At 45.6% G+C, this 25,952-nt stretch overlaps 1 protein-coding gene across 1 annotated transcript in view; it reads right to left on the reverse strand.

Moving 5' to 3' along the window:
• Window positions 1-13,673, reverse strand: part of srgap2 (SLIT-ROBO Rho GTPase activating protein 2) — a 233,121-nt gene extending 219,448 nt beyond the window's left edge. The window contains exon 1 of the mRNA XM_070859279.1: window positions 12,359-13,673. Coding sequence (XP_070715380.1) covers window positions 12,359-12,425 — 67 coding nt within the window. The 5' untranslated portion in view covers window positions 12,426-13,673. The remainder of the gene's footprint in view (window positions 1-12,358) is intronic.
• Between the last annotated feature and the right edge of the window lie 12,279 nt (window positions 13,674-25,952).

The raw sequence follows: 25,952 nt of genomic DNA on the forward strand, positions 1-25,952 counted from the left end.
TGGCAGGTGTATTGGGATATTTGGGTGAATATAGACACGACCGGGAATGTTTTAAAGCATATGTGGATCGGCTAGAATTGTATTTCATTACAAATAACACAATCGAAGTTCCAGACAATGCAGTCCAGAACCGGGCTGTGTTGGAACGTAAGAGAGCGATCTTCTTATCAGAGGCAGGTCCGACATTATACGAACCCCTTGTAAATCTGCTTGTGCCTGATGAGCCAAAGGACACAACGCTTAGAGATTTTAACGAAGCTGGAGCAGCGCTATAACCCCAAACCGTTAGAAATTGCTGAAAGCTATCGTTTCAGGATCCGGAATCAAAAGGCTGATGAAATTATCAGTGATTACATCGTTGCATTAAAAAAGCTATCGATGCACTGTAATTTTGGAAACTTTCAAAACCGAGCATTACGGGATCGTTTTGTTTGTGGGGTGAAAAATGATGCGATCAGAAGGAAGTTATTGATGACGGATGACTTGACTTTTGAGATTGCTTGTTAGACAGCGAGGTCGATGGCCGAACAATGGTCCCAAGAATTAAATAATAATTCCGGTCATCAGTCAACCGAGGTAAATCACCTGCAGGTTCAAAGTAAAAGACGGGCATGGCCCAAAGTCTCAGAAACTGGAAATTCTACCAGAGCGTCGAAGTCGTGTTATAGGTGCCTGGGACAACACATTGCCTTCAGGTATGGACAACTTTGAGCAGAGTGTTTCTTTTGCAGAAAGACTGGGCATCCTGCGAAGGCATGCCGACTGAAGGGTAAACCAGTTTTTAAAGCTATGAGTCCAGCGTTCAAAGCTATGAGTAGAAATCCCAAGAGACTACATAGCATGGAAGAACAACAACAGGACAAGGAGATGTTGGAATTACACGTCAGGAGCACGAGATTAATGGACAGCGATTCGGAAAGCATCAAAATCCACTTAGATATTGCAGGATTCAAGATACCAATGGAAATTGACACGGGTGCATTCATGAGTGTAGTACTGGAGTCACTATACCTCGACAAATTGCGTGATTTTCAACTGAAGAAATCCAAGCTGCGAGGCTACTCGGGAGAGAAAATTCCTGTGGTAGGTCTTATCACCGTACTGGTGAAATATAAAGATCAATTTCAGATCTTGCCTCTAATAGTAGTGAAAGGAGACAAGTCTGCCTTACTAGGAAGAAATTGGTTGAGCTCTCTGAAGCTGGATTGGAGGAAGATTTTCTGTGTGGAAGCGAGATTTGCATCAACGGATGAGGTTATCAAGAAATATCCGAAGGTGTTCTGTGAAACGGGCAGTCCGATCCAAGGCTTCAAGGCGAGTGTCAGGGTACAGAAGGATGCTAGATCGGTTTACTACAAGCCACGTTCCGTATCATATGTACTCAAGGAGAAAGTTGAGCAAGAACTCAAAAGACGAGAGACTGAGAACATTATTTGTAAGATAAATCGATGTAATTGGGCTACACCCATTGTTGTTGTACCTAAGTCCGATGGTATGGCAAGATTGTGTGGTGATTATAAAGTAACTGTAAACCAGGTTCTAGAGGGTAATGTCCCCAATACATTGCCGAATACAGAAGATTTGTCCACAACACTGACAGGTGGTCAGATCTTCTCAAAACTGGATCTTACGAATGCCTACTTACAGCTTGAACAAGATGAGTCCAATTCATGTTTGACTATAAATACTCATCTAGGCCTGTATCAATTTAATAGGCTACCGTTTGGAGTGTCTTCCACCCCTGCCATATTCCAAGAGGTGATGAACCAGATTTTGCAAGGTATTGAAGGGGTAGTATGTCATTTGGATGACATACTAATTTCAGCACCAAGTAGGCAAATTCATAATAACATATTGAATGAAGTCATCAAACGGCTAGAGAAGCACAGAGTACGAGAGTCTGCTCGCAAGTGTGAGTTATTTAAAAACTCAGTGGAGTACTTAGGGTACAGAGTAGACAAAGATGGTTTACATCCAACCATGGAAAAATTGGATGCAATTAGAAATGCACCCCCTCCCAGGAATGTCACTGAACTTCGTTCATTCTTGGGTCTTTTGAACTATTATGGGAAGTTCCTACCAAATTTGGCTACAGTATTACATCCACTGAATGAACTTTTGAAAAAACAGGTCCATTGGAAGTGGTCAAAAGAATGCGATACAGCATTAAGGAATGTAAAAGAAAATTGGTAGAGATCGTCATGTTAGTTCACTATGACATATCGAAGGAGATTAAGCTAGCATGTGATGCCTCTCCATATGGAATTGGGGCAGTAATCTCTCATGTATTAGTGGGGAGGAGAGACCAATTGCTTTTGCTTCACGCACTCTCAGTGACAGTGAGAGTAATTATGCGCAAATTGAAAGGGAAGCTTTGGTATTAATTTTTGGGATCAAGAAGTTTCACAAATACTTGTATGGTCGTAAGTTTACTATCATTACGCACCATAAGCCCCTTACAGCAATCATCCATCCAAAGTTCCCAGTTCCAACATTAGCTGCAGCCCGAATGCAGAGATGGGCTTTGATTTTGTCAGCATATACATATGATATTGAATACAGATGATCAGCTGATCACAGTAATGCTGATGCAATGTCTAGATTGCCTTCCCCATCACAAGTTACACCCGATAGGGAAGAAGTGTTCTATTTTTCATACATTGATGAACTGCCAGTCACAGCTGAAGAGATTGGTAGAGCAACCAAACGTAACCCAGTGATGTCAAAGGTGTATGAGTATATTGCAAATGGATGGCCAAACCAGGTAACAGACAAAGATACACATTCGTAGGAATGAATTATCAGTCGATAAAGATTGTATCATGTGGGTTGCAAGAGTGGTTATACCAAATAAATTCAGGTCCAAATTATTAGGAGACCTCCATGACCAGCACCTGGGAATGTGCTTGACCAAGAGTTTTGCACGCAGTTATTTATGGTGGCCAGGTCTTGATAAAGATATAGAGTACATCGTGAGTCAGTGTACAACATGTCAATCGGTAAGCAAGCAACCACCACCAGTACCATTACAGCCATGGAAATGGCCTCCCAGGGTGTGGCAAAGGCTACATAGTGATTTTGCTGAGTTAGAAGGACAACAATTGTTCATTGTGATTGATAGCAATTCGAAGTTGGTTGAGGTGTTTCCAATGTGGAAAATAACAAGTAAAACATTGGACATTTTACAAAAATTATTTTCTTCATTTGGTCTCCCTGAAGAAATTGTTTCAGATAATAGACCACAATTTCATTCAGAAGAATTTGCACAATTCATGAGCAAAAATGGTGTGAAACATACCAAGGTTCCACCATACTACCCTGCTTCGAATGTTGCAGCAGAGCGCACTGTACAAATTGTAAAACGTGCCCTCATAAAACAAATGTTGTCATTGGATCACAAATTGGCTAATTTTTTGATTACATATTGAAATATTCCTCATACAACCACTGGTAGAACACCAGAAGAGTTGTTTCTCAAATGACAGTCATGAACCAGATTCTCGTTATGAAAGCCAAATTTGGCACAGTCCGTAGAAGAGACACAATTAAGACAGAAAGAGAATCAGGATAGAGATAGAGTAAAAGAGTGAAGTGTGAAATTAAACTATAAGGTGAGAGTGAAGAACCACCACCATAAATGGTTAAAGTGGTTACCAGGAAGAGTGGTGAAGATATGTGGTCCTCGCACATATTTGGTAAAGATGTTTGATAATAGACAGGTTAGGTTTGTTCAAATTGATCATATTTTACCGACCGACATGGAAGGAATTGAAGGTGGGAATGATTCAATTATTTCTGACTCATCAGATAGTTTTGATATACCAGTAGCAAATCCTAAATCCAACGTACTGGAAACAAATCCAGGAGAATCAGAATGAAAGTCTGAGTCCAAGTCAGGAAAACAAAGAGCCTGAAGTTAGAGTGAGTTCCAATGAAAATCACGGAAATTCCGTGGAGGAAAACGTTCCTCAGGATGAGCCACAATGAGTGTGAAATCGACACCATGTTTGGAAGGTTCCTCTTTGAAACAGAAAACAAGTGGTAAAGTTAAATTTGTAAATAGGGAAAAAAAAAGTTTATATCCTGTGTTATGTATAAACATGAAAGTTATGTATGATGTTTGTTATGATGGCTTCTTCATTAAGGAGGGAGAAGTGTAATGTCTGTAAGCTTGTAATGTTTGTAGCTCCACACTGTGGATGTGGACATATTGTGTACTGCAAGTGCAGGGTTAATAATAAACAGCCCAGGCAGATTTCCGGAGACTTCCGAGAGAGCTGCCTGCCATGTTAGGAAGCTGTGTGTGCTGTGCTCTGTGAATATATCACAGAGTTGACCTCAGTGAGGACAGCAGCTCAGGTGGTACAACGGCCCTCCCTGGGTTAGGGAGGATTGTGGGTTGGGTGGAGGAGGAGGAGGAAATAAACACCAGTCAGGGCTCCCACCTCTGATTGTCAGGTACTTTCAACGTGAGGACAGGATGAGGACAGGATTGGGCTTTGCTTAATGATTTGTTCTTGGGATGTGGGCTACGCTGAGAAGACTGCAATGTGGGACTGGAGTAGCCAGGGCTTCCCTTCCCTGACGGACACAAGTCACCCAGTTGCGCAATCGGCAGCGTTCACGGTAATTATCCTGGTGCCGGCCCAGAAATGACCAGATTTCACAATTGGTCATGGTGGGCTTTGAACTCCTGATTTCTGGGTTGGTAGTCCATTACATTAACCCTGATGGGATAGGGTGCTCTCCACAAATGAAGAGTTTACCAACACTCATCTTTGATGTTCACACAAAGTATACCCATTTGGGAGAGGTGCCAAAGGTCAGCTGTAGCCTGTAAGGTTTGTAGCCGAGCAAGGAATCCACACCTTCAGGGCAGGGAAGAAAAATGAAAGAGGTAATAAACTAGGTCAATTAAATGGAGGCACTCGCCTATTGCAAGACGTTCCACTTAGATCCCTGCCAAACCTGCCCCCCAAACAGATTGCATCTCATCCATGTGGTTGATGGATCTGAGCTTGGCATGACTCAACTGTATGAAGAGATGGAAGGGTCGAATGAAAAATGGGGAAAAGACCAGACAAGCAAGCCACACAGCAGGAGAGACCTTGAGCTGTTCCACCACTGCGCCGATCAGAAACAGTCCCTTAAAGTTTGGAGAAGATGCAGAGATACCTTATTCTCATTTTAATTACCAGTGACAGTAATTTATTTCATTCAATCTGGGGCATAGCAGAACACGAACCAGAAATCAATCATTCGACTCAATTAACTTCTAATCCTCCATTACTTGACTGAACTCTCAGAAGATCCACAGATATAGGACAGGCTCAGTGAATGTTTTTTCAGGACGTGGACTTGCAAATCACTGGAATTATAAACTAGAAGTTGTATAACACATTTAAATTAACAAAAAATTGCAAATGGAGGAGCTAAGGAATGTAACTGAAGGAAAAAGAAAGACTTGCATTTCTATAGCGCCTCAGGATGTCCCAAAGCGCTTTACAGCCAATGAGGTACTTTTGAAGTGTAGTCACTGTTGTAATGTAGGAAACACGGCAGCCAATTTGCGCACAGCAAGCTCCCACAAACAGCAATGAGATAATAACCAGATACTCAATTTTGAGTGGTGTTGGAAGAGGGATAAATATTGGCCCAGGAAACCAGGGATAACTCCCCTGCTCTTCTTTGAAATAGTACCATGGGATCTTTTACGTCCACCCGAGAGAGCAGACAGGACCTCAGTTTTAGCATCTCATCCTAAAGACAGCACCTCTAGCAGTACCGCACCAGCTGGTTTCTTACTCTACTTCTGAATGGCTGAATTTAGCACAGATCAGCGAGCAAATCTCGAGCTGCAGCATTGACTCGTCACTCTGCTTCCGACAGTGGCCCCTCCCACCACAGTCAAACAGCAAAATACAGACGAGAATCAGTGCTACAGAATGGCAAATTCTGTGTCCTGGGCTGTAATAGAGTGGGAGGCTTCACTCTGATCTTTTTCAAAAGAAACATTTTATTTTGTATAAAACCCATGTTTAGGAGGATTAACCAATGTAATCAATCATAGGAGAACATACCCCCAGTACACAGATGTTTTGTGCATGAAACGGTTTTTGCTGTGTTGGATTTAATTGATGGTACAAGGCCAGCTCTTAATTTTGTTTTGTTAGAAGGCAGGTTCTTCAGGCAGAAAACCGTCAGGAATGGCAAAGAACATCAGGAAACAGAGCTCAAAACTAATGAGGGGAGGAGCAGAGCTGGGAAACAGTAGAAACTCTGTCCCCTGGGTTAGGGGAGGAAAACAAACCTACAGTTCCTGCCACTGCCCAATGATCCATTCTGGAAAGCCTGTGTGTGTGGGCATCAGAGAGAACAGGACTAGGTTCAGACCTGGTGCCCCATCGACACCGGCTAGGCTCAAACACAGAGCGTGGCCACGCCAGAGAGGTACCAGAGAGTGTCAGACAATTATGGAACCATACCCAAGCAAGAGAGTCAGGAGAGATGGGGATAAAAATGATGGAGTGGGTGCACTGACTAAAGAGGAAAGGGAGGGGTGAGGGGGCGGTATTGGGAAAGAGAGTCAGAGAACTATATGGGCCAGAGGCCTTGCAGAGAGTTGCTTAAATTCCAGGTAGACTCCCAGTCCCTCCTTATTTCTGGAGCCAATAATTATCTAATGTGGTTGTTTAGAAGATCTCGAGATTAAACGCAATCCAGAGCAAAGTACCGCCATCCTAATGGGTTAACTGTATCTACACTGAAGGCACTCGCCATGAAGTACTTTTTTTTAATTTTTGGTGAATGGTTATGCTCATCAAGGCAAAGTATTTCAACACTAAGGAATGGACGACTTTCCATTTCAGGGATTAAGTGTCGAGTGCCCCCAAGTTAGGAAGAGTTCAACTAACTACAGAGTAAAGCTCCTGCACTGCCCCAACAATGAGCCTTAACACCAAGCTCAGGAAGGTGCTCCCCATACCAGTGAGAGTTTTGCCATTTCCCACACAAGCCATCCCTGTGGCCTTCCTGGATAAGATTTCAGGGACAGAGCCAATTGGCAATTAATTAACATGTTCTGCTTGTCTGGCATGAAGTGGGTTGAGACTTATTTCACAGAGGCTGTGCCCAAGAGAGGAAAAACAATCACCCCCTCAGTCTGGGACCGATTCAAATCCGAGATTCACGGATGAAAGGCTTGTGTGCCACGGACTCTGAAGCACCCTTTAATCATCATTAAACTCTCTAATATATGAGGTACATACTCTACAAAATGGGTTTGACATTCACATCTAGGAGCAGGAAGAAACCGATTACAGTCTATGCCTGTTAATTCAAAGTCAAGTTTTATGTTAAAATATTTACATTATCCGCTAATTGAATTAAATGATTGAATTAACAGGAGACAGTACAGAAACTTTCGACTGTTACACCAGGTCCAGGATTGTACATTGCACAGCATTCAAAGCTCAGTGAACTTACTGCACTCGGCAATTATCCCTGCAGTTAAATCCAGACACAATGTTGGGACAATAAACATATTAGCCCAATGTTTAGATGCTGCCCGTATCCATGTTGTGTACTGTATTGGAAAGTGAAAAATAGAGAGCGACACACACACACACAGACTGCAACTTTGCAATACCAAAGCACAGAAAGTATATTACCAAACTAGAATTATTGGAGGCTCAACTGAAAATGTTCTTGACTATTCTGAAAGTGGCTTCATGCCTCTGACAGTACAATCCCTGGAATTGTGACACTTGTCAGTTCAGAGGCAAGGACTGCCTTGGAAGTTAAACGGTGGGGGGGGGTGAGTGCAGGTGGCTGCGGAAAGGATAGAAGTTCTGACTGGCTGAATAAAGTAGTTGAGCGGCCCTCAGTAAAAACAACATAGTGAAGCCAAACTTCTCCATACAAGTGGCTACCTGCTTGGCTCCAATCCTCACTCTCAGTGCTCACAACTGAAGCTACATGGCTGAGCATGCCTCATCACAGCAAGAATCCTTCACTTTTACAAAATGCAGCAAACACCGCCCAATACGTTCAGCGAGATCTCTTACGTTACATAATAATGAAGCAGCCACGTGCTTGGCTAGACCAGCTACACCGTGCTCTGCCCAGGGTCATCTGAAAGAAATGTAATTCAATGCGAAAGGGAAAAAAACATTTTACCGATCGACTTGTTGCCTATTAGAGACGTGGGCTTATCAAAAAGTCGATCATAGAATCGTACAGCACAGAGAGGCCATTCGTCCCATTGTGCTTGTGCTGGCTCCTTGAAAGAGCGATCCAGTTAGTCCCGCTCCCCCGGTCATTCACCATAGCCCTGCAATTTGCTGCCCTTCAAGTATTTATCCAATTCTTTTTTGAAAGTTACGATTGAATCTGCTTCTACAACAGTGAAGGGAGACTGAGATATCGCGACTGAAAACAATACAAGTCTTACTCAACTACCAACACAAATTATGACCCCCTTCTTTCAGCCCTCACCCACCCCGCCCCCCCACTCACCGAATGCCATGACAACAATGTCCATTCAGCCAAAGCCTATTTATCGGCATGCTAGGGATAGGTTGTGCCTATCTTGGATTATGAAGGATTCCCAAAGCACTCAAGTTGGACAATGGGATATTTTTTGGGTTTAGCACTAAATCCTAGGACAACGCCGTAGGTGATGGGAAAATAAAGTAAACTTGACAATCAGCAAATTTATTTGCTAAGCAAGCAGGAATTTGGTACCACAGATGCATCAAATATAAAATGAAGACACTTTTCCCTCTCCACCACAATGCTAACCAAATTAAAGAGCCTCTGGTGCTCTCGCTAATGATTATTGACTAAGCAGCAACCATCCTCCTTTGGGGAGGGCAAGAGAGAAAGTCACGGCAAATTCTCTGGGGCTCAGTTGGCTCCAAGACAACATTCCTTACAACAAGAGATCGGAGCCAAGTCAATCCTCTGTGGCAGACCCACTAATCCAATATTTGAACCCGTCAGATCTACAGAACTCCAGAGCAGAATCGATGATTCACCAAACAGCCATCCTACCCATCACCGAGGCTGCGATTTCTCCTAGTCAGCTCCAGATAAACCCGCAACCCAATAGAGCAAGATGGTCCTCGGCTCCTGGCTGGATATATGGTCAGTGGCGGTGCTAGTGGGGGGGAGGGGGGGTCATCACCCCACCAATTATTGAGGTCAGTTAATGCGGCTTTGCAAGGACCCGCTTCCATTTTATCGCCCTTCGGTTCTGCCCGAGAGTCTGTGCAGTCCCCAGCTCGGAGGGTCAGCATTCCCTAGTCCCCAGCTCGGAGGGTCAGCATTCCCTAGTCCCCAGCTCGGAGGGTCAGCATTCCCTAGTCCCCAGCTCGGAGGGTCAGCAGTCCCCAGTTCCCAGCTCGGAGGGTCAGCAGTCCCCAGCTCGGTGGGTCAGCATTCCCCAGTCCCTAGCTCGGAGGGTCAGCAGTCCCCAGCTCGGAGGGTCAGCATTCCCTAGTCCCCAGCTCGGAGGGTCAGCAGTCCCCAGCTCAGTGGGTCAGCAGTCCCCAGTCCCCAGCTCGGAGGGTCAGCATTCTCCAGTCCCCAGCTCGAAGGGTCAGCAGTCCCCAGTCCCCAGCTCGGAGGGTCAGCAGTCCCCAGCTCGGTAGGTCAGCATTCCCCAGTCCCCAGCTCGGAGAGTCAGCATTCCCCAGTCCCCAGCTCGGAGGGTCAGCATTCTCCAGTCCCCAGCTCGGAGGGTCAGCATTCCCCAGTCCCCAGCTCGGAGGGTCAGCATTCTCCAGTCCCCAGCTCGGAGGGTCAGCATTCCCCAGTCCCTAGCTCGGAGGGTCAGCATTCTCCAGTCCCCAGCTCGGAGGGTCAGCATTCCCCAGTCCCCAGCTCGGAGGGTCAGCATTCTCCAGTCCCCAGCTTGGAGGGTCAGCATTCCCCAGTCCCCAGCTCGGAGGGTCAGCATTCCCTAGTCCCCAGCTCAGTGTGTCAGCATTCCCCAGTCCCCAGCTCGGAGGGTCAGCATTCTCCAGTCCCCAGCTCGGAGGGTCAGCATTCCCCAGTCCCCAGCTCGGAGGGTCAGCATTCCCCAGTCCCCAGCTCGGAGGGTCAGCATTCCCCAGTCCCCAGCTCGGAGGGTCAGCATTCCCCAGTTCCCAGCTCGGAGGGTCAGCATTCCCCAGCTCGGTGGATGTGGTCCCCTTCCTGATAAGTTAGCTCTCCCCATCCCCCCCCCCCACCCCCACCTGCAACTTGGCCACTCTAGCCCTGGCACTGTATGTAGTGGAAAGGTTCCCACTGCTCTGTGGTGGTAAGCCGCACAGTTTGGCTGCATAAATACCAGCAACACCCCTGCATACACTTGGGGGGGGTCTCTATAGCTTGGCTCTAAGTCTTGTAGACTTGGGCGAGAGTCCCTACAGTACTCCTTATTAGGCAAATGAAAAGTGTATTGTGGGTTTCTCAGAGGTTGGTTTAGAGACTGTTGTCAGGTTTCCATGCATGGCACATCCATGGCTGATCACACATTGGGATATGGACAATTAAACTTATCTGGGCTTATCAGAACACTGTGAGTCATTAAAGCATTGAGGGACTTATTCTGCATGATTTTGTGCTGGAGATCCTCGTGTTACAATGAGAGAGACCGAGTACTTTTGTTACAAAACTAAACTCCAACAGTCCCCAACAATGTTGAACCCTGCGTGTGGTTTCAGGATGCACAGTGCAGTGTTGCAGATTTTTCCGGAGCTGCCTCTGGGAAGCCTTTACTGCCTGAATCCAAACCACAGGCAGAGACCAGGATTGTTCAGCATTTTAAATCCAAACAATGTTTTTTTGTGATGCGATTCAGAATTTGATACTGTCCCTCGCCTCAGGGAACAGAAAGCTGGGCATTCACTTACTGAGTCTTGCTCTGTACCTTGCTCCTTCTGTTGGGAAGGGTGAGGGGTTACACTCATGATGCATCAAACTGCATCCAGATACATCCTGAAGAGGACGGTGGTGAAATTGGTCTTGTACAGTCAAAAAGGAGTTAGATGAGGTCCTTACTACTCGGGGGATCAAGGGGTATGGCGAGAAAGCAGGAATGGGGTACTGAAGTTGAATGTTCAGCCATGAACTCATTGAATGGCGGTGCAGGCTAGAAGGGCCGAATGGCCTACTCCTGCACCTATTTTCTATGTTTCTATGTTACTATGTAAGTGGGCAATAGCAAATTGCAAGCCCCTTCCTATAACCCCCACGGTATTCTTTCCCATTCACTTCAAAATCGAGAAGTGTAAGACGGGCAACCGATTTGCTATTGCCCGCTTTGCACTTCCGCCCAAAAACAATTTCACTCCGGCTGACCCTTGGGGTCTTAGTTCCACAAGTACTGGACACCGTCCGTCCGTCCCGCCCCCCCACCCCACCATACCCCCACAGGTACCTCCCCGGTACACCCTTATATCTTCCATGTATAAGCCCAGTCAGCAAGCCTGAAAGGCTATCCTACCATCACTGGCATCAGAGTGGAGTCTGATCCTGCCCTCCCCCAACATCTGCCTACACACTTCCAGCAGGAGTCACTGGTGAGCAATCAGGAAGGGAAACCATAGCTGATTTAATGAACCTCCCGCGCTCATGGAGTGGAGGGCACTACGACCTACTGCAATATCCTACCTGTTGCCCCGACTGAAGTCAGCACGGACCGAGGACTGAAGCTGGAGACCTTGCGTGTGGCTCGGTGCCATTCGGGGCATTGCGGGAATGACACATTTTGGGGGGAAAGCCAACACCTGCAGTGTCTTGAAGATGTCCCGCGTCACACTGTCGCATGCTGGCCTTCTTGCCTTTTGGATCTAAGCTGTTACTACAATTACTTGACCCTTAACCCCTTTGCTGCAGGACCCAGCAGGCTCTCTCACCCCCTCCTCCCTCCCCACCACACCAAGCCCACAGCCTACCCACACCAGCCCTTGGAGCACACAAGCACCTCAAATCGATTCTATGAAGATTGATTTGTCTTTCCATTAAAAAACTATAAGAACTGTATTCTGAATTGCATTACAATCTGGATGCATGGCTGAATGACAGACATAGCAATACATATTTTGCACCGTGTAAATGCAGCAGCTTACAGACGACTAAGGTATTCAAAGTGCTGTCAGATTTTTAAAAATATGATTTGAATTTTAATTTCCCAGAGGTTAATGTTGCAGCAACAGCTCAGGAACAGGGAGTGTAACAGCAACGCATTCAATGCACGCGTCACCCTGCAAGAGCCTAGACTGCTGTCATTATTTTCTTGGGATCAAAACTCTGCTGTACACACAATGCTGCAATTCTAAATAAAAATAGAAACTGACACCAAACCTACCCTTGACTTGTGTGTCGTACTCGGTGATGATTTCCTTGTCCTTCTTGAATTTAGCAGGCGATGTCATGACTGTAGGTCTAGAAATTGTGTTTTTTTTCCTCCTCCACTAAAAAAAATTGCAGATGCAGTAATCAGATGCTAATCCTGTTGCTGGCGAATTATTCTCCCCCTTTTCTCTCAATCAGAAGGTTTGGGTGGAAATCGAGTCCAGGCAAGAGCTGAAATCAACACGGAAACTGACCATGGAGGGAAAAAAAGATATATATACAGAGAGCGGGAGACGACACTGACTGCAGCAAATCCCCTCAGAGCAGCGAAGGTCCTTCAGAGCAGGAGGGAGGGAGGGAGGGAGGAGTGGATGGGTTAGAAAATAATTAAAAAGCCTTCAGATGGTGGAAATAGCAGGGGGAGAGAGGAGTGTGAGAGAATGCAGGGCTGCGTGTCTTTGTATCCCAACTCAGCATGCTGCAATCCCAGACCAGGCGAATTCCAACACACTCGATTTAAATCGGTTGTCAAAAATACTGTTTTTTAATGAAAGGGCTGTGCTTCGAGAGAATTGGCGCTGGTGGTAAAACCGTAATAATTACAGTGTGCGGGGGGGGGGGAAGAGAGGAATGTTGAAATTAATTGAACTTTTCTTCTTAAATTCCCGACAAAGAGGCGGAGATGATGCAGAGCGCGGTCAGAGCAGGATAGGGGACTGGGCTGGGACAAGCAGCCCTGAAATGTTCCTATTTCAGGCTGATTTCCTCTCTGCTGCAACAGTCAGCGGAGCTGTTAAAATGTATCCAGCATGCAAGGAGAATAAGGCGGTGGCAATTCACCAGATGTATCGCGTTCCTCCTTCACAAGATCTTTCACAGCGGAATCAAATCGCCTCTGATTTATAATATTGTTGAGGGGGGCAAGACAAATCTTCCGTGATTGGAGCAATCGCAAAGTTCCAAACTACAAAAGAAGTCTCAAAATGACAAAACGTGCGACAAAAGGAGATTAAAAAAAAACACTTTTTTCCCCTTCAAATCGCTGCTTCAGGATTCATTTTCAGGTTCACACCCGCAGAAAACTCCAGCCAACCCTTCGGCTCCCTGCAAACTTCCACAAAACTGACATTTTTTTTGTCCAAGTTCAGGAACTTTTCCAAAACTTTTTTTTTTGTTTGCTTCTGATCTCTTTTCCCCTCCTGGCTCGTTTCCTCGATCATACAATTTCCTTTGTGCAAATCCCCCTTCCCCGTTCCGTTCCTCTTTCACTTCTTTAGCTGTTAATTTATGCTTCTCACTCCGCGTTCGTCTCCTCCACTCAGCTTCCCGCAGAGGTTTAAAGTCGCTGGATTTTTTTTGGTCACTGCAGCCCACTGAACGAGGAGTTCCAGCCTCAGTCAAGAGGCGCCTCAGTTCTCCCATCCAAGGGGAGGTGGGGGGCGGGAAACTGATCCTTAATATTTGCTGTAAAAAATATGCCTTCTTCGGAAGCGAGGAGCGCTGCCTTCTGTCTGGGAGTGGGACTGTAGGACTGTAACTAGCTGAACTAAGTGGGCCAAAAAACCCTTCCTTACCCTAACCCAAAATGAAATTGCCAAATCATTTAATGCACTAATTGATTATCAAAGCAAAAACTTATTTAGGGTCGTGCAGTGATTTGACCTTTTTTTTGCCCTATTTCTGTTTACAAGAGAGGGAAGCAAAAATAAATGCCACTTGCCCCATCAACACGCCTGTAAGTGTTTAGGGTTTTCAACTCCACCTCCAACTGGAAATCTTGTCTATGTGCTGATTGCTCTGTGTGTGAATTAGAACTTCCTGATATCAGTCCCGAATCTATGGCCCACGATCATTGTGATTTGGGGATTGGGTGGCTTATTCCTGGTGATGTCCTCATTGAATTAAATGGATCTCATTTTTTGTTTACATGATGCGAATTACAACTTCCAGCACCTTTCCACACTCGGTCATCCTTGCTGTCCATGAAGCCCAGGGAGAGTTGAGCCTCTGCACAGATTCCTTGACCGAGAAATTTGTTGCCACCTCGGCTGTTTTATATGATTAAAACGGGTGCTGAAGTGTCCAATATGCGGATGGTGTGCACGGATTGATAAAGGGCTCCAGTATTGGTGTTCAGGGCATATGCCTGAAACAGGCCATACACCTTTGCACATGCATTTAGAGTGTCTAATGCCTGTTTTAGCATTTCTTCTCAAAATTAGGCTACCCTGAACACAGCCGGTGCTGAGCTTGCTGTGGTCAGGATAACCAGGCCTGCATTTGGCGTAACCAGCTGTCCTCAAAGGGACAGCTAGAGGTCGCCACCAAAAAAGGTAAGAACATAAGAATTAGGAGCAGAAGTAGGCCATGCGGCCTCTCGAGCCTGCTCTGCCATTCAATAAGATCATGGCTGATCTTTAATCTCAATTCCACTTTCCTGCCTGATCCCCACACCCTTGATTCCCCTAGAGTCCAAAAATCTATTGATCTCAGCTTTGAATATACTCAGCGATTCAGTATCCACAGTCCTCTGGGTGGAGAATTCCAAATCGTCACAATCCTCAGTGAAGAAATTCCTCATCTCAGTCTTAAATGGCCAACCCCTTATCCTGAGACTGTGGCCCCTGGTTCTAGACACTCCAGCCGGGGGGAAACAACTTCTCAGCATCTACCCTGTCAATCCCCCTCAGAATCGTATATGTTTCAATGAGATCGCCTCTCATTCTTCTAAACTCCAGAGAGTATGGGCCCATTCTATTCAATCTCTCCTCATAGGACAACCCTCTCAATCCAGGAATCAGTCTGGTGAACCTTTGTTGCACCGCCTCCAAGGCAAGTATACCCTTCCACAGATAAGGAGACCAAGACTGTGCACAGTATTCCAGGAGTGGGCTCACCAAAGCACTATACAATTGTAGCAAGACTTCCTTGCCTTTGTACTCCAACCCTCTAGTAATGAAGGCCAACATGCCATTTGCCTTCCTAATTGCTTGCTGTACTTGCATGCTAATTCTCTGTGTTTCCTGTACAAGGACACCCAAATCTCTCTGAACCCCAATAATTAATCGTTTCTCACCTTTAAAAAATATTCTGTTTTTCTGTTCTTCCTACCGAAGTGAATAACCTCACATTTCCCCACATTATACTCCATCTGTCACCTTACTGCCCACTCATTTAGCCTTGCAACCTTTAATGTGGCACCTTATCAAATGCCTTTTGGAAATCCAAATATACTATATCCACTCGTTCCTCTTTATCTACCCTGCTAGTTACATAATCAAGAAAATCTCTAATTAATTTGTTAAACATGGTTTCCCTTTCATAATCCATGTTGACTCTGCCTAATCATACTATTATTTACTAAGTGCTTTGTTACCACTTCCTTAATAATGGATTCCAGCATTTTCCCGACGACTGATGTCAGGCCAACTAGTTCCCTGCTTTCTCTCTCCTTTCTTGAATAGCAGGGTTACATTTGATACCTTCCAATCTGCTGGGACTGTTCCAGAATCTAGGAAATTTTGGAAGATCACAACCAATAGATCCACCATCACTGCAGCCATCTCTTTTAGAACCCTAGGACGTAGGCCATTCAGTCCAGGGGATTTGTCAGCTTTTAGTCCCATTAGTTTCTCAAGTACTTTTTCTCTTCTGATATTAATTATTTTAAGTTCCTCACTCTCTGTGTGCTATTTCTGTCTTTTACTGTGAAGACAGATACAAAATATTTGTTTAACGTCTCTGCCATTTCCTTATTTCTCATTATAATTCCACCTGTCTCAGGCTCTAAGGGACCAATGCTTACTTTTGCTACTCTCTTCCTTTTTACATATTTGTAGAAGCTCTTACAATCTGTTTTTATGTTTTTTGCTAGTTTACTCTCGTATTCCATTTTCTCTCTTTTTATCAATTGTAAAAACACTTACCTGAATATGAAACTTGCATTTCTACAGCACCTCAAGCTTCACAGCCAATTGAACACTTTTTGAAGTGTAGTCACTATTGTAATAAAACTTAAGACTTACCTTTTTGACCAAGCTTTTGGTCATCTGTCCCGATAGCTCCTTCTGTGGCTATTTCGGTGTCAATTTTTTAAAAATTGATAACACTCTTGTTAATTGTCTTGGGCTGTTTTGTTATGTTAAAGGCACTATATATAAATGCAAGTTGTTGTTGTAATATAGGAAACGCAGCAGCCAATTTGTGCACAGCAAGGTCTCACAAACAGAAATGAGATAAATGACCAGATAATCTGTTTTTTTTTTGTATTGGTTAATCAATAAATATTGGGCTTGAGAACTCCCCTGCTCTTCTTCGAAATAATGCCATGGGATCTTTTACGTCAACCTGAGAAAGCAGATGGGGCCTCGGTTTAACGTCTCATCCAAAAGATTAAAACTAGAGGCCATCAGTATAAGATAATGAGAGGGCAGATAGAGTCTAGGTTTTACAAAGTATTTACAGCACAGACACAGGCCACTGGGCCCAACAGGTCCATGTCGGTATTTACGTTCTCCACTAGCCTCCTCCCACCCCTCTTCATCTCACCCTAACAACATATCCTTATATTCCTTTTAAATTTCAGATTGGTATATTTTTGCTAGCCAAGGCTAATTCTGTGAGGTTTAACGGTTCATCCGAAAGACTTCACCTACAACAGTGCAGCAGTCCCTCAGTACTGCACTGGAGTGTCAGCCTAGATTATGTCCTCATGTCTCTGGAGTGGGATTTGAATCCATGACCTTCTGATGCAAATGTGAGAGTGCTGCCCAGTGAGCCATGACTGACACCTAGTCCTGCTCCTCCCGGCTCCACAACAGGCTGGAGGACCATTGCCGGGCTCTCACTTGACCCCGTTACGATCGCCTGAAGGCCGGTCGGTGTCCGCAGCTTGCTGGTCTCAGTTAAATGAATCCTGAGCACCAATTCTGATCAGTCTTCGACCTTCTGTATCTTTTGTCCTTCAAGACGCTCCTTAAAACATACCTCTTTGACGAAGCTTTTGGTTACCTGCACTCAGTGTACTCCTGGGAAGGGCCTTGGGACGTTTCACTATAGGCGCTATATAAATATAAGTTGTTGTTGTTGTTCAGTCCTACCTGTTCCGGTGTAGGGATTGTTGCCTGTGCCCAGGCCGGCCCTATCTAATTCCCCCTGCCATCCTTGTGTTCTTGCCCCTCTTTATTCAGCTAACCTGTTTGTGAATGCTCCTCGATGAATTCCTTTACCCGAGCGTGTGTTCATGCAGACAGTTCACACAAACCAAAAAGCTGGTTATCGTGTGGAAACCGGTGAAGGGAACGCCTGGCCTTGGGCAGAAGCTGTTCCTCATGCGTTGAACAGGACCTTCGCAAAGCTGTTCCTTGAGTCAATTGACTGCTTGTGATCTTATCCATGGTCAGGAGGTTCCTGATCAGCTGCATTTCCCCTCAGGGTTTCCCATTCGCCTTGGTGCAGACAAATACAAAGCCAGAGCCTTGTTTTACCATGCACATGGGGAATTCTTTGAGGCACATGGGAAAATGAGAATTTTTTCAAACCAACAGAGCAGGATGTACAAAAACATAAACTCATCCACTACTCTGTTGCCCGTGTCCTAACTCACCCCTAGTCTCACTCACCCATCACCCGCTGTGCTCGCTGACCTACATTGGCACCCGGTCCGGCAACGCCTCAATTTTAAAATTCTCATCCTTGTTTACAAATCCCTCCATGGCCTTGCCCCTCCCTATCTCTGTAACCTCCTCCAGCCCTACAACACTTTGGGATCTCTGCACTCCTCCAATTCTGCCCTCTTGTGCATCCCCGATTTTAATCGCTCCACCATTGGCGGTCATGCCTTCAGCTGCCTGGGCCCCAAGTTCTGAAATTCTCACCCTAAACTTCTCCAGCTCTCTCTCCTCCTTTAAGATGCTCCTTAAAACCTATATATTTGACCAAACTTTTGGTCACCTGTTCTAATATCTCCTTATGTGGCTCGGTGTCACATTTTCTCCGATAACACTCCTGTGAAGCACCTTAGGATGTTTCACTGCATTAAAGGCACTATATAAATGCAAGTTGTTGTTGAGCTGGGAGTGGAGCCAAAGACCAGTTAAGGAAATGTTTTTTTAAACTTAAATCAAAATGTGGAAGAGGGTCAACTACAGTGGACATCCAACTCAGAGTTGTCATCCAATTTGGACCAAAAAAGAATGGAGATGAATATTTTAAATGGAGAAAAGGTGTGAACAGTGGCTGCCCATCAGATTTAGGGGACCATACACATAGATCACTAAAGTGTACTGGCCAGGTACAAAAAACCATTACAAAGGCTAATGGAATGTTAGTCTTTATAACTGAAGGCTAGACTATAAAGAGGAGGAAGTTTTACTGCCGCTACACAAAGCCCTGGTTAGACCACATCTGGAGCACTGGGTACAGTCTGGGCCCCACGCCTTCGCATATACTAGCCTTGGAAGGACCGCAGCACAGAGTTACCCGAATGTTACCCAGGCTCCAAGGGTTAGATTATGAGGAGAAATTACATAAACTAGGCTTGTGTTCCCTGGAATATAGAAGGCTAAAGTAGTGATTTAATTGAGGTGTTTCGGATGAAGAAACCTTTTCCTCTTTTGGGGGAGTCTAAGACTAGGGGGCATAACCTTAAAATCAGAGCCAGGCCATTCAGGAGAGGTTAGGAAATATTTATTCATGCTAAAGGTGTTAGAAGTGTGGAACTCTCCCACAAAAAGCAATAGATGCGACTTCAATTAATAATTCTAACCTAAGTGATGGATTTTTTGCTAGCCAAGGGTATAAAAGGATACATATATCCAAGGCGGGTAAATGGAGTTAAGATACAGATCAGCCATGATCTCACTGAATGGCGGAACAGGCTTAAAGGGCTGAATGGCCTCCTCCTGTTCCTGCATGTAGCCAATAGAGGCTGAGCAGATGGGAGATGTGCAGGGAAGGTGCAGCAGCACCATCTAGTGTTGGGAGGCCTGTAGTTGTAGCATAACAGGCAAATATTCACATAGGGTTTCCATCAAAAACTGTTGGCGTAAAAAGCATTACTCAAAAATTGTGACGCGAGGAGCAAGGTTAATGTAAACAAGAAGTGCGCACTAAATGTAAAACTTTTAATATATTATAAATGGATTGAAGCATTATTATAATGGTGGTACTTTATCCCTCCCGCACCTCCACAACCTCACTGCAGTTCAACACAGTCAACCACACATCCTCCTTCAATGTCTCTCTCGCTGTTGACCAGCTCTGTGGGACTGCCCTAGCTTAGTTCCTTTTACCTATTCAAATATACTCAGAGAATCTCCAGCAATGGCTTCTCTTCCCATCGTCTCCAGAGATCCCAAGAATCTATCCATGTATCCCTGCACTTCCTCATTTACATGCCACATCCAGTGACATCATCTGCAAACATGGGGTCAGCTTCCATAAGTATGCTGCCTCTCTACCTCCTCTCTTAACCCCTTGACTGCCTCCATGGTGTCAGACTGCTTGTCCAACCTGTCCTCTTGGATGAGTCTTAACTTCCTCCAGCTCAATAAGTCCATTGATTTCATCCCTTGCCAGACTGTTTACAACCTTGGTGTCCTGAATTGAGCTTCAGCCCCTATACCTTCACCGTCACAAAGTCCGCATACTTCCATCTCCAGAACATGCCCACTCACATAGGTCCCAGGCTCAGTCCCTGGTCTGTGCTCAGCTTTCCAATCTCAGCTGGGATGGTTTCAGGGGTAAATAAAGACAGACTTGCATTTCTATAGCACCTTTCATGACCTCAGGACGTCCCAAAGCGATTTACAGCCAATGAAATACTTTTGAAATGTAGTCAGTTGTAATAAAGGAAGTGCAGCAGCTAATTTGTGCACAGAAAGCGCCCTCAAATTGCAATAAGTTAATGATCAGATAATCTGTTTTTTTATACAGCATTGAAACAGGCCATTCGACCCAACCAGTCCATGCCGGCGTTTATGCTCCATTGTGATGTTGGTTGAGGGATCAATAATGGCCAGGACACTGGGGAGAACTCACTTGCTCTTCTTTAAAATAGCGTCATGGAATCTTTTCCGTCAACCTGGGAGGGCAGACGGGGCCTTTATTTAATGCACCTCCGACAGTGCAGCACTCCCTCAGCACTGCTCTGGAGGGTCAGCCTGTCTCACACCCAAGGTTCCTAATCACCAGTGACTTTGGATAGAAAGGGGTTGTGTTGGGACACTGGGTGAGGACAGGATTGGGCTTGACTGTATGCCTCCCATGGTTCAATAGCCTGCTGGCAATCACCATCCATGTTCATATATGAAGAGCATGTAGGAGAGATAGTGGCAGGTACCTGCTACCTGCAAAACAATACCCCAATACAAATCTGTGCCTTCTAGAAAGAAAGGGGGAAATTGAAATGAAGTATAGTACAGGTTACAGGGAAGCAATGAATCTGGGCAATTCAGCTGATGTCTTTATTTATTCTTTTAATTGATAGTTATTAAATTCATCATTCCTCGAGCTCCCACCCCTGTCTTGAGCTACACTCCAATTGCTGAATATCGGCACTGCTGTTCTAAAGCCAAGTGCTGGGAGGTATGGGAGAGCAGTCCTGGCCTGACCCTCACTCCTCCTTCCCACAGGGAGTTGTGCATGTTCCCCGCTGTGCTGTGGGCCATCCTCCAGTGCTGGGGCCAAGACCATGGAATCAGTAGAATGGGGAAACCGCTGGCATGAACCGCATCTTTGCAAATCCATGGCACGCTGGTCCATCAAACCCATCTCTGGGCCACGGGATCTACCACTGGGAAAGTACTATTCCAATAGTCAGCGATGGAATGTGCAACATGTGGGAATTCCAGCTGCCCGGTTATAGAAAACAGATGTGCATTCTCACAGCCCGAATGGGAACTCCAAGCTGAATAGCTGCAATGCGTTGCCCTTAATTTGCAGAACATTCTCTAGATGGAAAAAGATTATACATAGACAGAGAGACACACAAAGGTAGAGAGACACACAAAGATAGAGAGACAGAGGGAGAGGGAGAGAGAGAGAGAGAGAGAGAGAGAGAGACAGAGGGATAGAGAGAGACAGAGGGATAGAGAGACAGAGGGGGAGAGAGAGAGAGGGGGAGAGAGAGAGAGAGAGAGAGAGAGAGAGACAGAGGGAGAGAGAGACAGAGGGAGAGAGAGACAGAGGGATAGAGAGAGAGTTAGAGAGATAGACTTCCATTTGGAAGCAATGATACATATTTATTGAGGTGCCTTCCTTTGGCTTACAACACAAGCTGGAACAGACAGCCTGATCAGTCCAGATCTGACAATTCTCATTTGAATTACTCGATATTGATTTCCTTGTGTTAGTGGCACCCTTCTGATAAATAAAAACTGTGCTTTACCCATCCCACCCATCGGTTGCTAGTCCATACAAAGCCGCATAGCATAAGCACAGATTGTAAAAGCTTCAGTAATTCCTGTACAGTCAGAACAAGAGCTGAACAATGTTAATAACATTATCAAATCAGATTAGTTCATTTTATTTTACAACTGCAGAAAATTAATATCCTGCAGATTAGCTGTATGTTGGGTCTATATGGTAACTATAATCAGAAAAAAATATTTTTCTCAAATCCCACTAATTTTTACAATATATTTAATAGTATTGATCTATTCGCGCAACATGATGTGTTACCTCTCTGTCACCCCTCGCCATCACACAGCTTTCCCCCCCGCCCCCATCTCTCCCGGAGTACCTCACCCATGTAGCAGTTCTTCTTGTAAGAGTCTGACCAGTGAGTGTTCACAGGTTATACAACCAAGGGATTGCTGTGCAGTCAAACACAAAATTCTGTCCTTGCCCTTCGAGACCATAGTTTGCAGCAGGGGTCAGTGCGTGGGAATCTGCAGTAAGACCCCTGGCTGATTTTTCATCCTGGCCCCTGGTGCCAAGGCTCTTTGCAGAGACCCTGCCGTTGTCCTGGGTGCCATCAGATCACTCGGTACAGACTGCAGGCACACTCTGCAAATTGTGTTACTCACACAGCGATGCATTTATTTACATATTTTATGAACAGACAGATGACATTGTCACCACTAATCACTCTGCAGTTTACAGCGCTCTTTAATAATGGTGAGTGAATGACCCTCTATGTGCACTCAGTCACATGACGAAGCGGGCTACAAGAGCACCATGCCTAACACTGGGGGAAACAGTGAGGTGTAATTGAGCACACGCTGGCCCATTAAAGGCGCTCACAGGAAAAGCTACCGCTGATGTGTTTCGACACGTGTATTCGCCATCCAAGTGATAATGTATGATTTAGAGCACTTATGAATGTAAATTTAGCACAGAGAGTACAGCTGTTTTTACATTGCTGTAATGCAGAGGCTGCAAACGTCACATCTATAAAACTGGCTCCTGGCATTCACAGCTGAATCCAGTGGTCTGACCCCCAGCGGATTAATAGACCCAGTTTCCCAGGTCAATGAGTCAGTTGCAGGGATAAAGGAGCTGGATTTAGTTATGATGTAACTTAGGGACTCATTCAAGAATCCTAATTAAAACATAATAAAAGCAGCTAGAGTTAGACCACGAACAAAGATGTAATTGGCTTAAGCAGCTTAGTGGTGGCTCAGTGGGTGACACTTTCGCCTTGGAGTCAGAAGGTCGTGGGTTCAAGTCCCACTCCAGAGACTTGTAATATGTAATATATCCAAGTTTGCTGAAGATACAAAGCTAGGTGGGAATGTAAGTTGTGAGGAGGATTCAAAGAAGCTTCAAGGGGATATAGACAGGTTAACTGAATGGGCAAGAACATGGCAAATGGAATATAATGTGAAGTTATCCACTTTAGTAAAGATAGAAAAGCAGAGAATTTTTAAAATGGTGATAGATTTAGAAATGTTGGTGTTCAGAGGGACCTGGGTGTCCTTGTACACAAATCAATGAAAGTTAACATGCAGGTACAGCAAGCAATTAAGAAAACAAATGATATGTTGGCCTTTATTACAAGAGGATTTGAGTATAAGAGTAAAGATGTCTTACTGTAATTATACAGGGCCCTGGTGAAACCACAACTGGAGTATTGTGTACAGTTTTGGTTTCCTTACCTCAGGAAGGATCTACTTGCCATCATCATCATAGGCAGTCTCTTGAAATCGAGGAAGACTTGCTTCCACTCTAGAAGTGAGTTCTCAGGTGACTGAACAGTCCAATACGAGAATTACAGTCTCTGTCACAGGTGGGACAGACAGTGGTTGAGGGAAAGGGTGGGTGGGGAGTCTGGTTTGCCGCACACTCCTTCCGCTGTTTGCACTTGGTTTCTGCATGCTCTCGGCGACGGGACTCGAGGTGCTCAGGGCACTCCCAGATGCTCTTCCTCCACTTAGGGTGGTCTTTGGCCAGGGACTCCCAGGTGCTGGTGGGGATGTTGCACTTTATCAAGGAGGCTTTGAGGGTGTCCTTGAAACATTTCCTCTGCCCAGCTAGGGCTCGCTTGCCGTGTAGGAGTTCCGAGTAGAGCGCTTGTTTTGGGAGTCTTGTGTCAGGCATGCAGACGATGTGGCCCGCCCAACGGAGCTGGTCGAGTGTGGTCAGTGCTTTGATGCTGGGGATGTTTTCCTGATCGAGAACACTGACGTTGGTGCATCTATGCTCTCAGTGGATTTTCAGGATCTTGCGGAGGCAGCGTTGGTGGTATTTCTCCAGCGCTTTGAAGTGTCTACTGCATATGGTCAACATCTGTGAGCCATATAGGAGGGCGGGTATCACTACAGCCCTGTAGACCATAAGCTTGCTGCCAGATTTGAGGTCCTGGTCTTCAAACACTCTCTTCTTCAGGCAACGAATGCTGCGCTGGCACACTGGAGGCAGTGTTGGACCACGTCATTGATGTCTGCCCTTGCTGATAGTAGGCTCCCGAGGTATGGAAAATGGTCCACGTTGTCCAGGGCCGCACCGTGGATTTTGATGACTGAGGGGCGGTGCTGTGTGGCGGGGTCAGGTTGGTGGAGGACCTTTGTCTTACAGATGTTTAGTGTAAGGCCCATGCTTTCGTACGCCTCGGTGAAGATGTTGACGATGGCTTGGAGTTCAGCCTCTGAATGTGTGCAGACGCAAGCGTCGTCCACGTACTGTAGTTCGATGACAGAGGATGGGACAACCTTAGATCTAGCCTGGAGGTTCCCATTGGTCCTGTAGTTTAGTTCCACTCCAGCGGGGAGCTTGTTAAGAGTGAGATGGAGCATTGCAGCGACTTGCCATAGAGGGAGTGCAACAAAGGTTCATCGACTGATTCCTGGGATCAGCTGTAAAGATGGATGTGAGGAGTTCTTGCAGTAGAAGAGACTGGAGATCTGTAGTTTAAGATTTATGAAGGTAGAAAACATATGGAGATAGTGTTGGAAGGTGGAGTTGAGGATCAGCCATGATATTGATTGGGAGAGCAGGCCCGAGGAGCCGAATAGCCTACTCCGGCTCCTATTTCTTATGTTTGCTGATGATTCCACAGAATTGAGTACCATTCACAACTCTTTTGATAATTAAGCAGCTGAAGCCTGTCTACAAGAGGATCTGGATAGCATCAAGACTTGGGCTGACTAGTGGCAAGTTATATTTTTGATACTTCAGTGTCAGATAATGACAATCTGAGCAAGAGAAAGCACAGCCACTTCCCCTTGACCTTCAATGGCATCCCCATCACTGTGTCCCCCAACATTAACATCCCAGGTGGGGCGGGCACGTCACCATTGACCAGAAACTGAACTGGACCAACCATATCAACACCCTATTTACAAGAGCCAGACAGAAGCTGGGTACACTGCGATGAGTGGCTCACCTCCTGACCCTTCAAAGCCTCTTGCCGTTTCTACCAAACTGGTCAGGAGTGTGATGGAATACTCACCTGGACGGATGTAGCTGCAAGACTACTCTTGAAGTTCGACATCCAGGACAAAGACGTTTGCTTAATTGGTGCCACTGCCACTGGACTCAATATCCACCCCTCCAGCACTGGGGCTGTAGTATGTATGACATAAGAATTAGGAACAGGAGTAGGACATTTAGCCCCTCGAGCCTGACATACAAGATATCTCTCTGCTACAACTTCCACCACCAAAAAGAGCAGAAATGTTGCGGGAACACCATCACCTCCAGGGTCACTTTCAAGTGACTTGTCATCTTGACTTGGAAATATATCGACCATTCCTTCACTGTCGCTGGGCCAAAATCCTGGAACTCCCTCCCTAACAGCACCACATAGACTGCAGCGGTTCAAGGCGGCCAATCACCATCTTCTCAAGGGGCAACTCAGGATGGGCAGGTCAATGCTGGATTCATAGAATGGTTATAGCACAGTAGGCCATTCGGCCCTTCGAGCGCATGCCGGCTCTCTGCAAGAGCACGTCAGCTAATCCCACTCTCCTGTCCTTTCCCTGTAGCCCTGCATTTTTTTTCCTCAGGTACTTATCCAATTCCCTTTTGAAAGCACATCCCAAGAAAAAGAAAAGAAAAAAATACCCATGACACTGAGCACCAAATACAAGAGCCTAGACGGGAAAGCGTTATGTCTCAACCCATGGTGATGGGTTGGTAATTCAATGTGTTCTATTGCTCTACCC

This window comes from Pristiophorus japonicus, chromosome 17 (genome assembly GCF_044704955.1).
Source record: "Pristiophorus japonicus isolate sPriJap1 chromosome 17, sPriJap1.hap1, whole genome shotgun sequence".
NCBI lineage: Eukaryota > Metazoa > Chordata > Chondrichthyes > Pristiophoridae > Pristiophorus > Pristiophorus japonicus.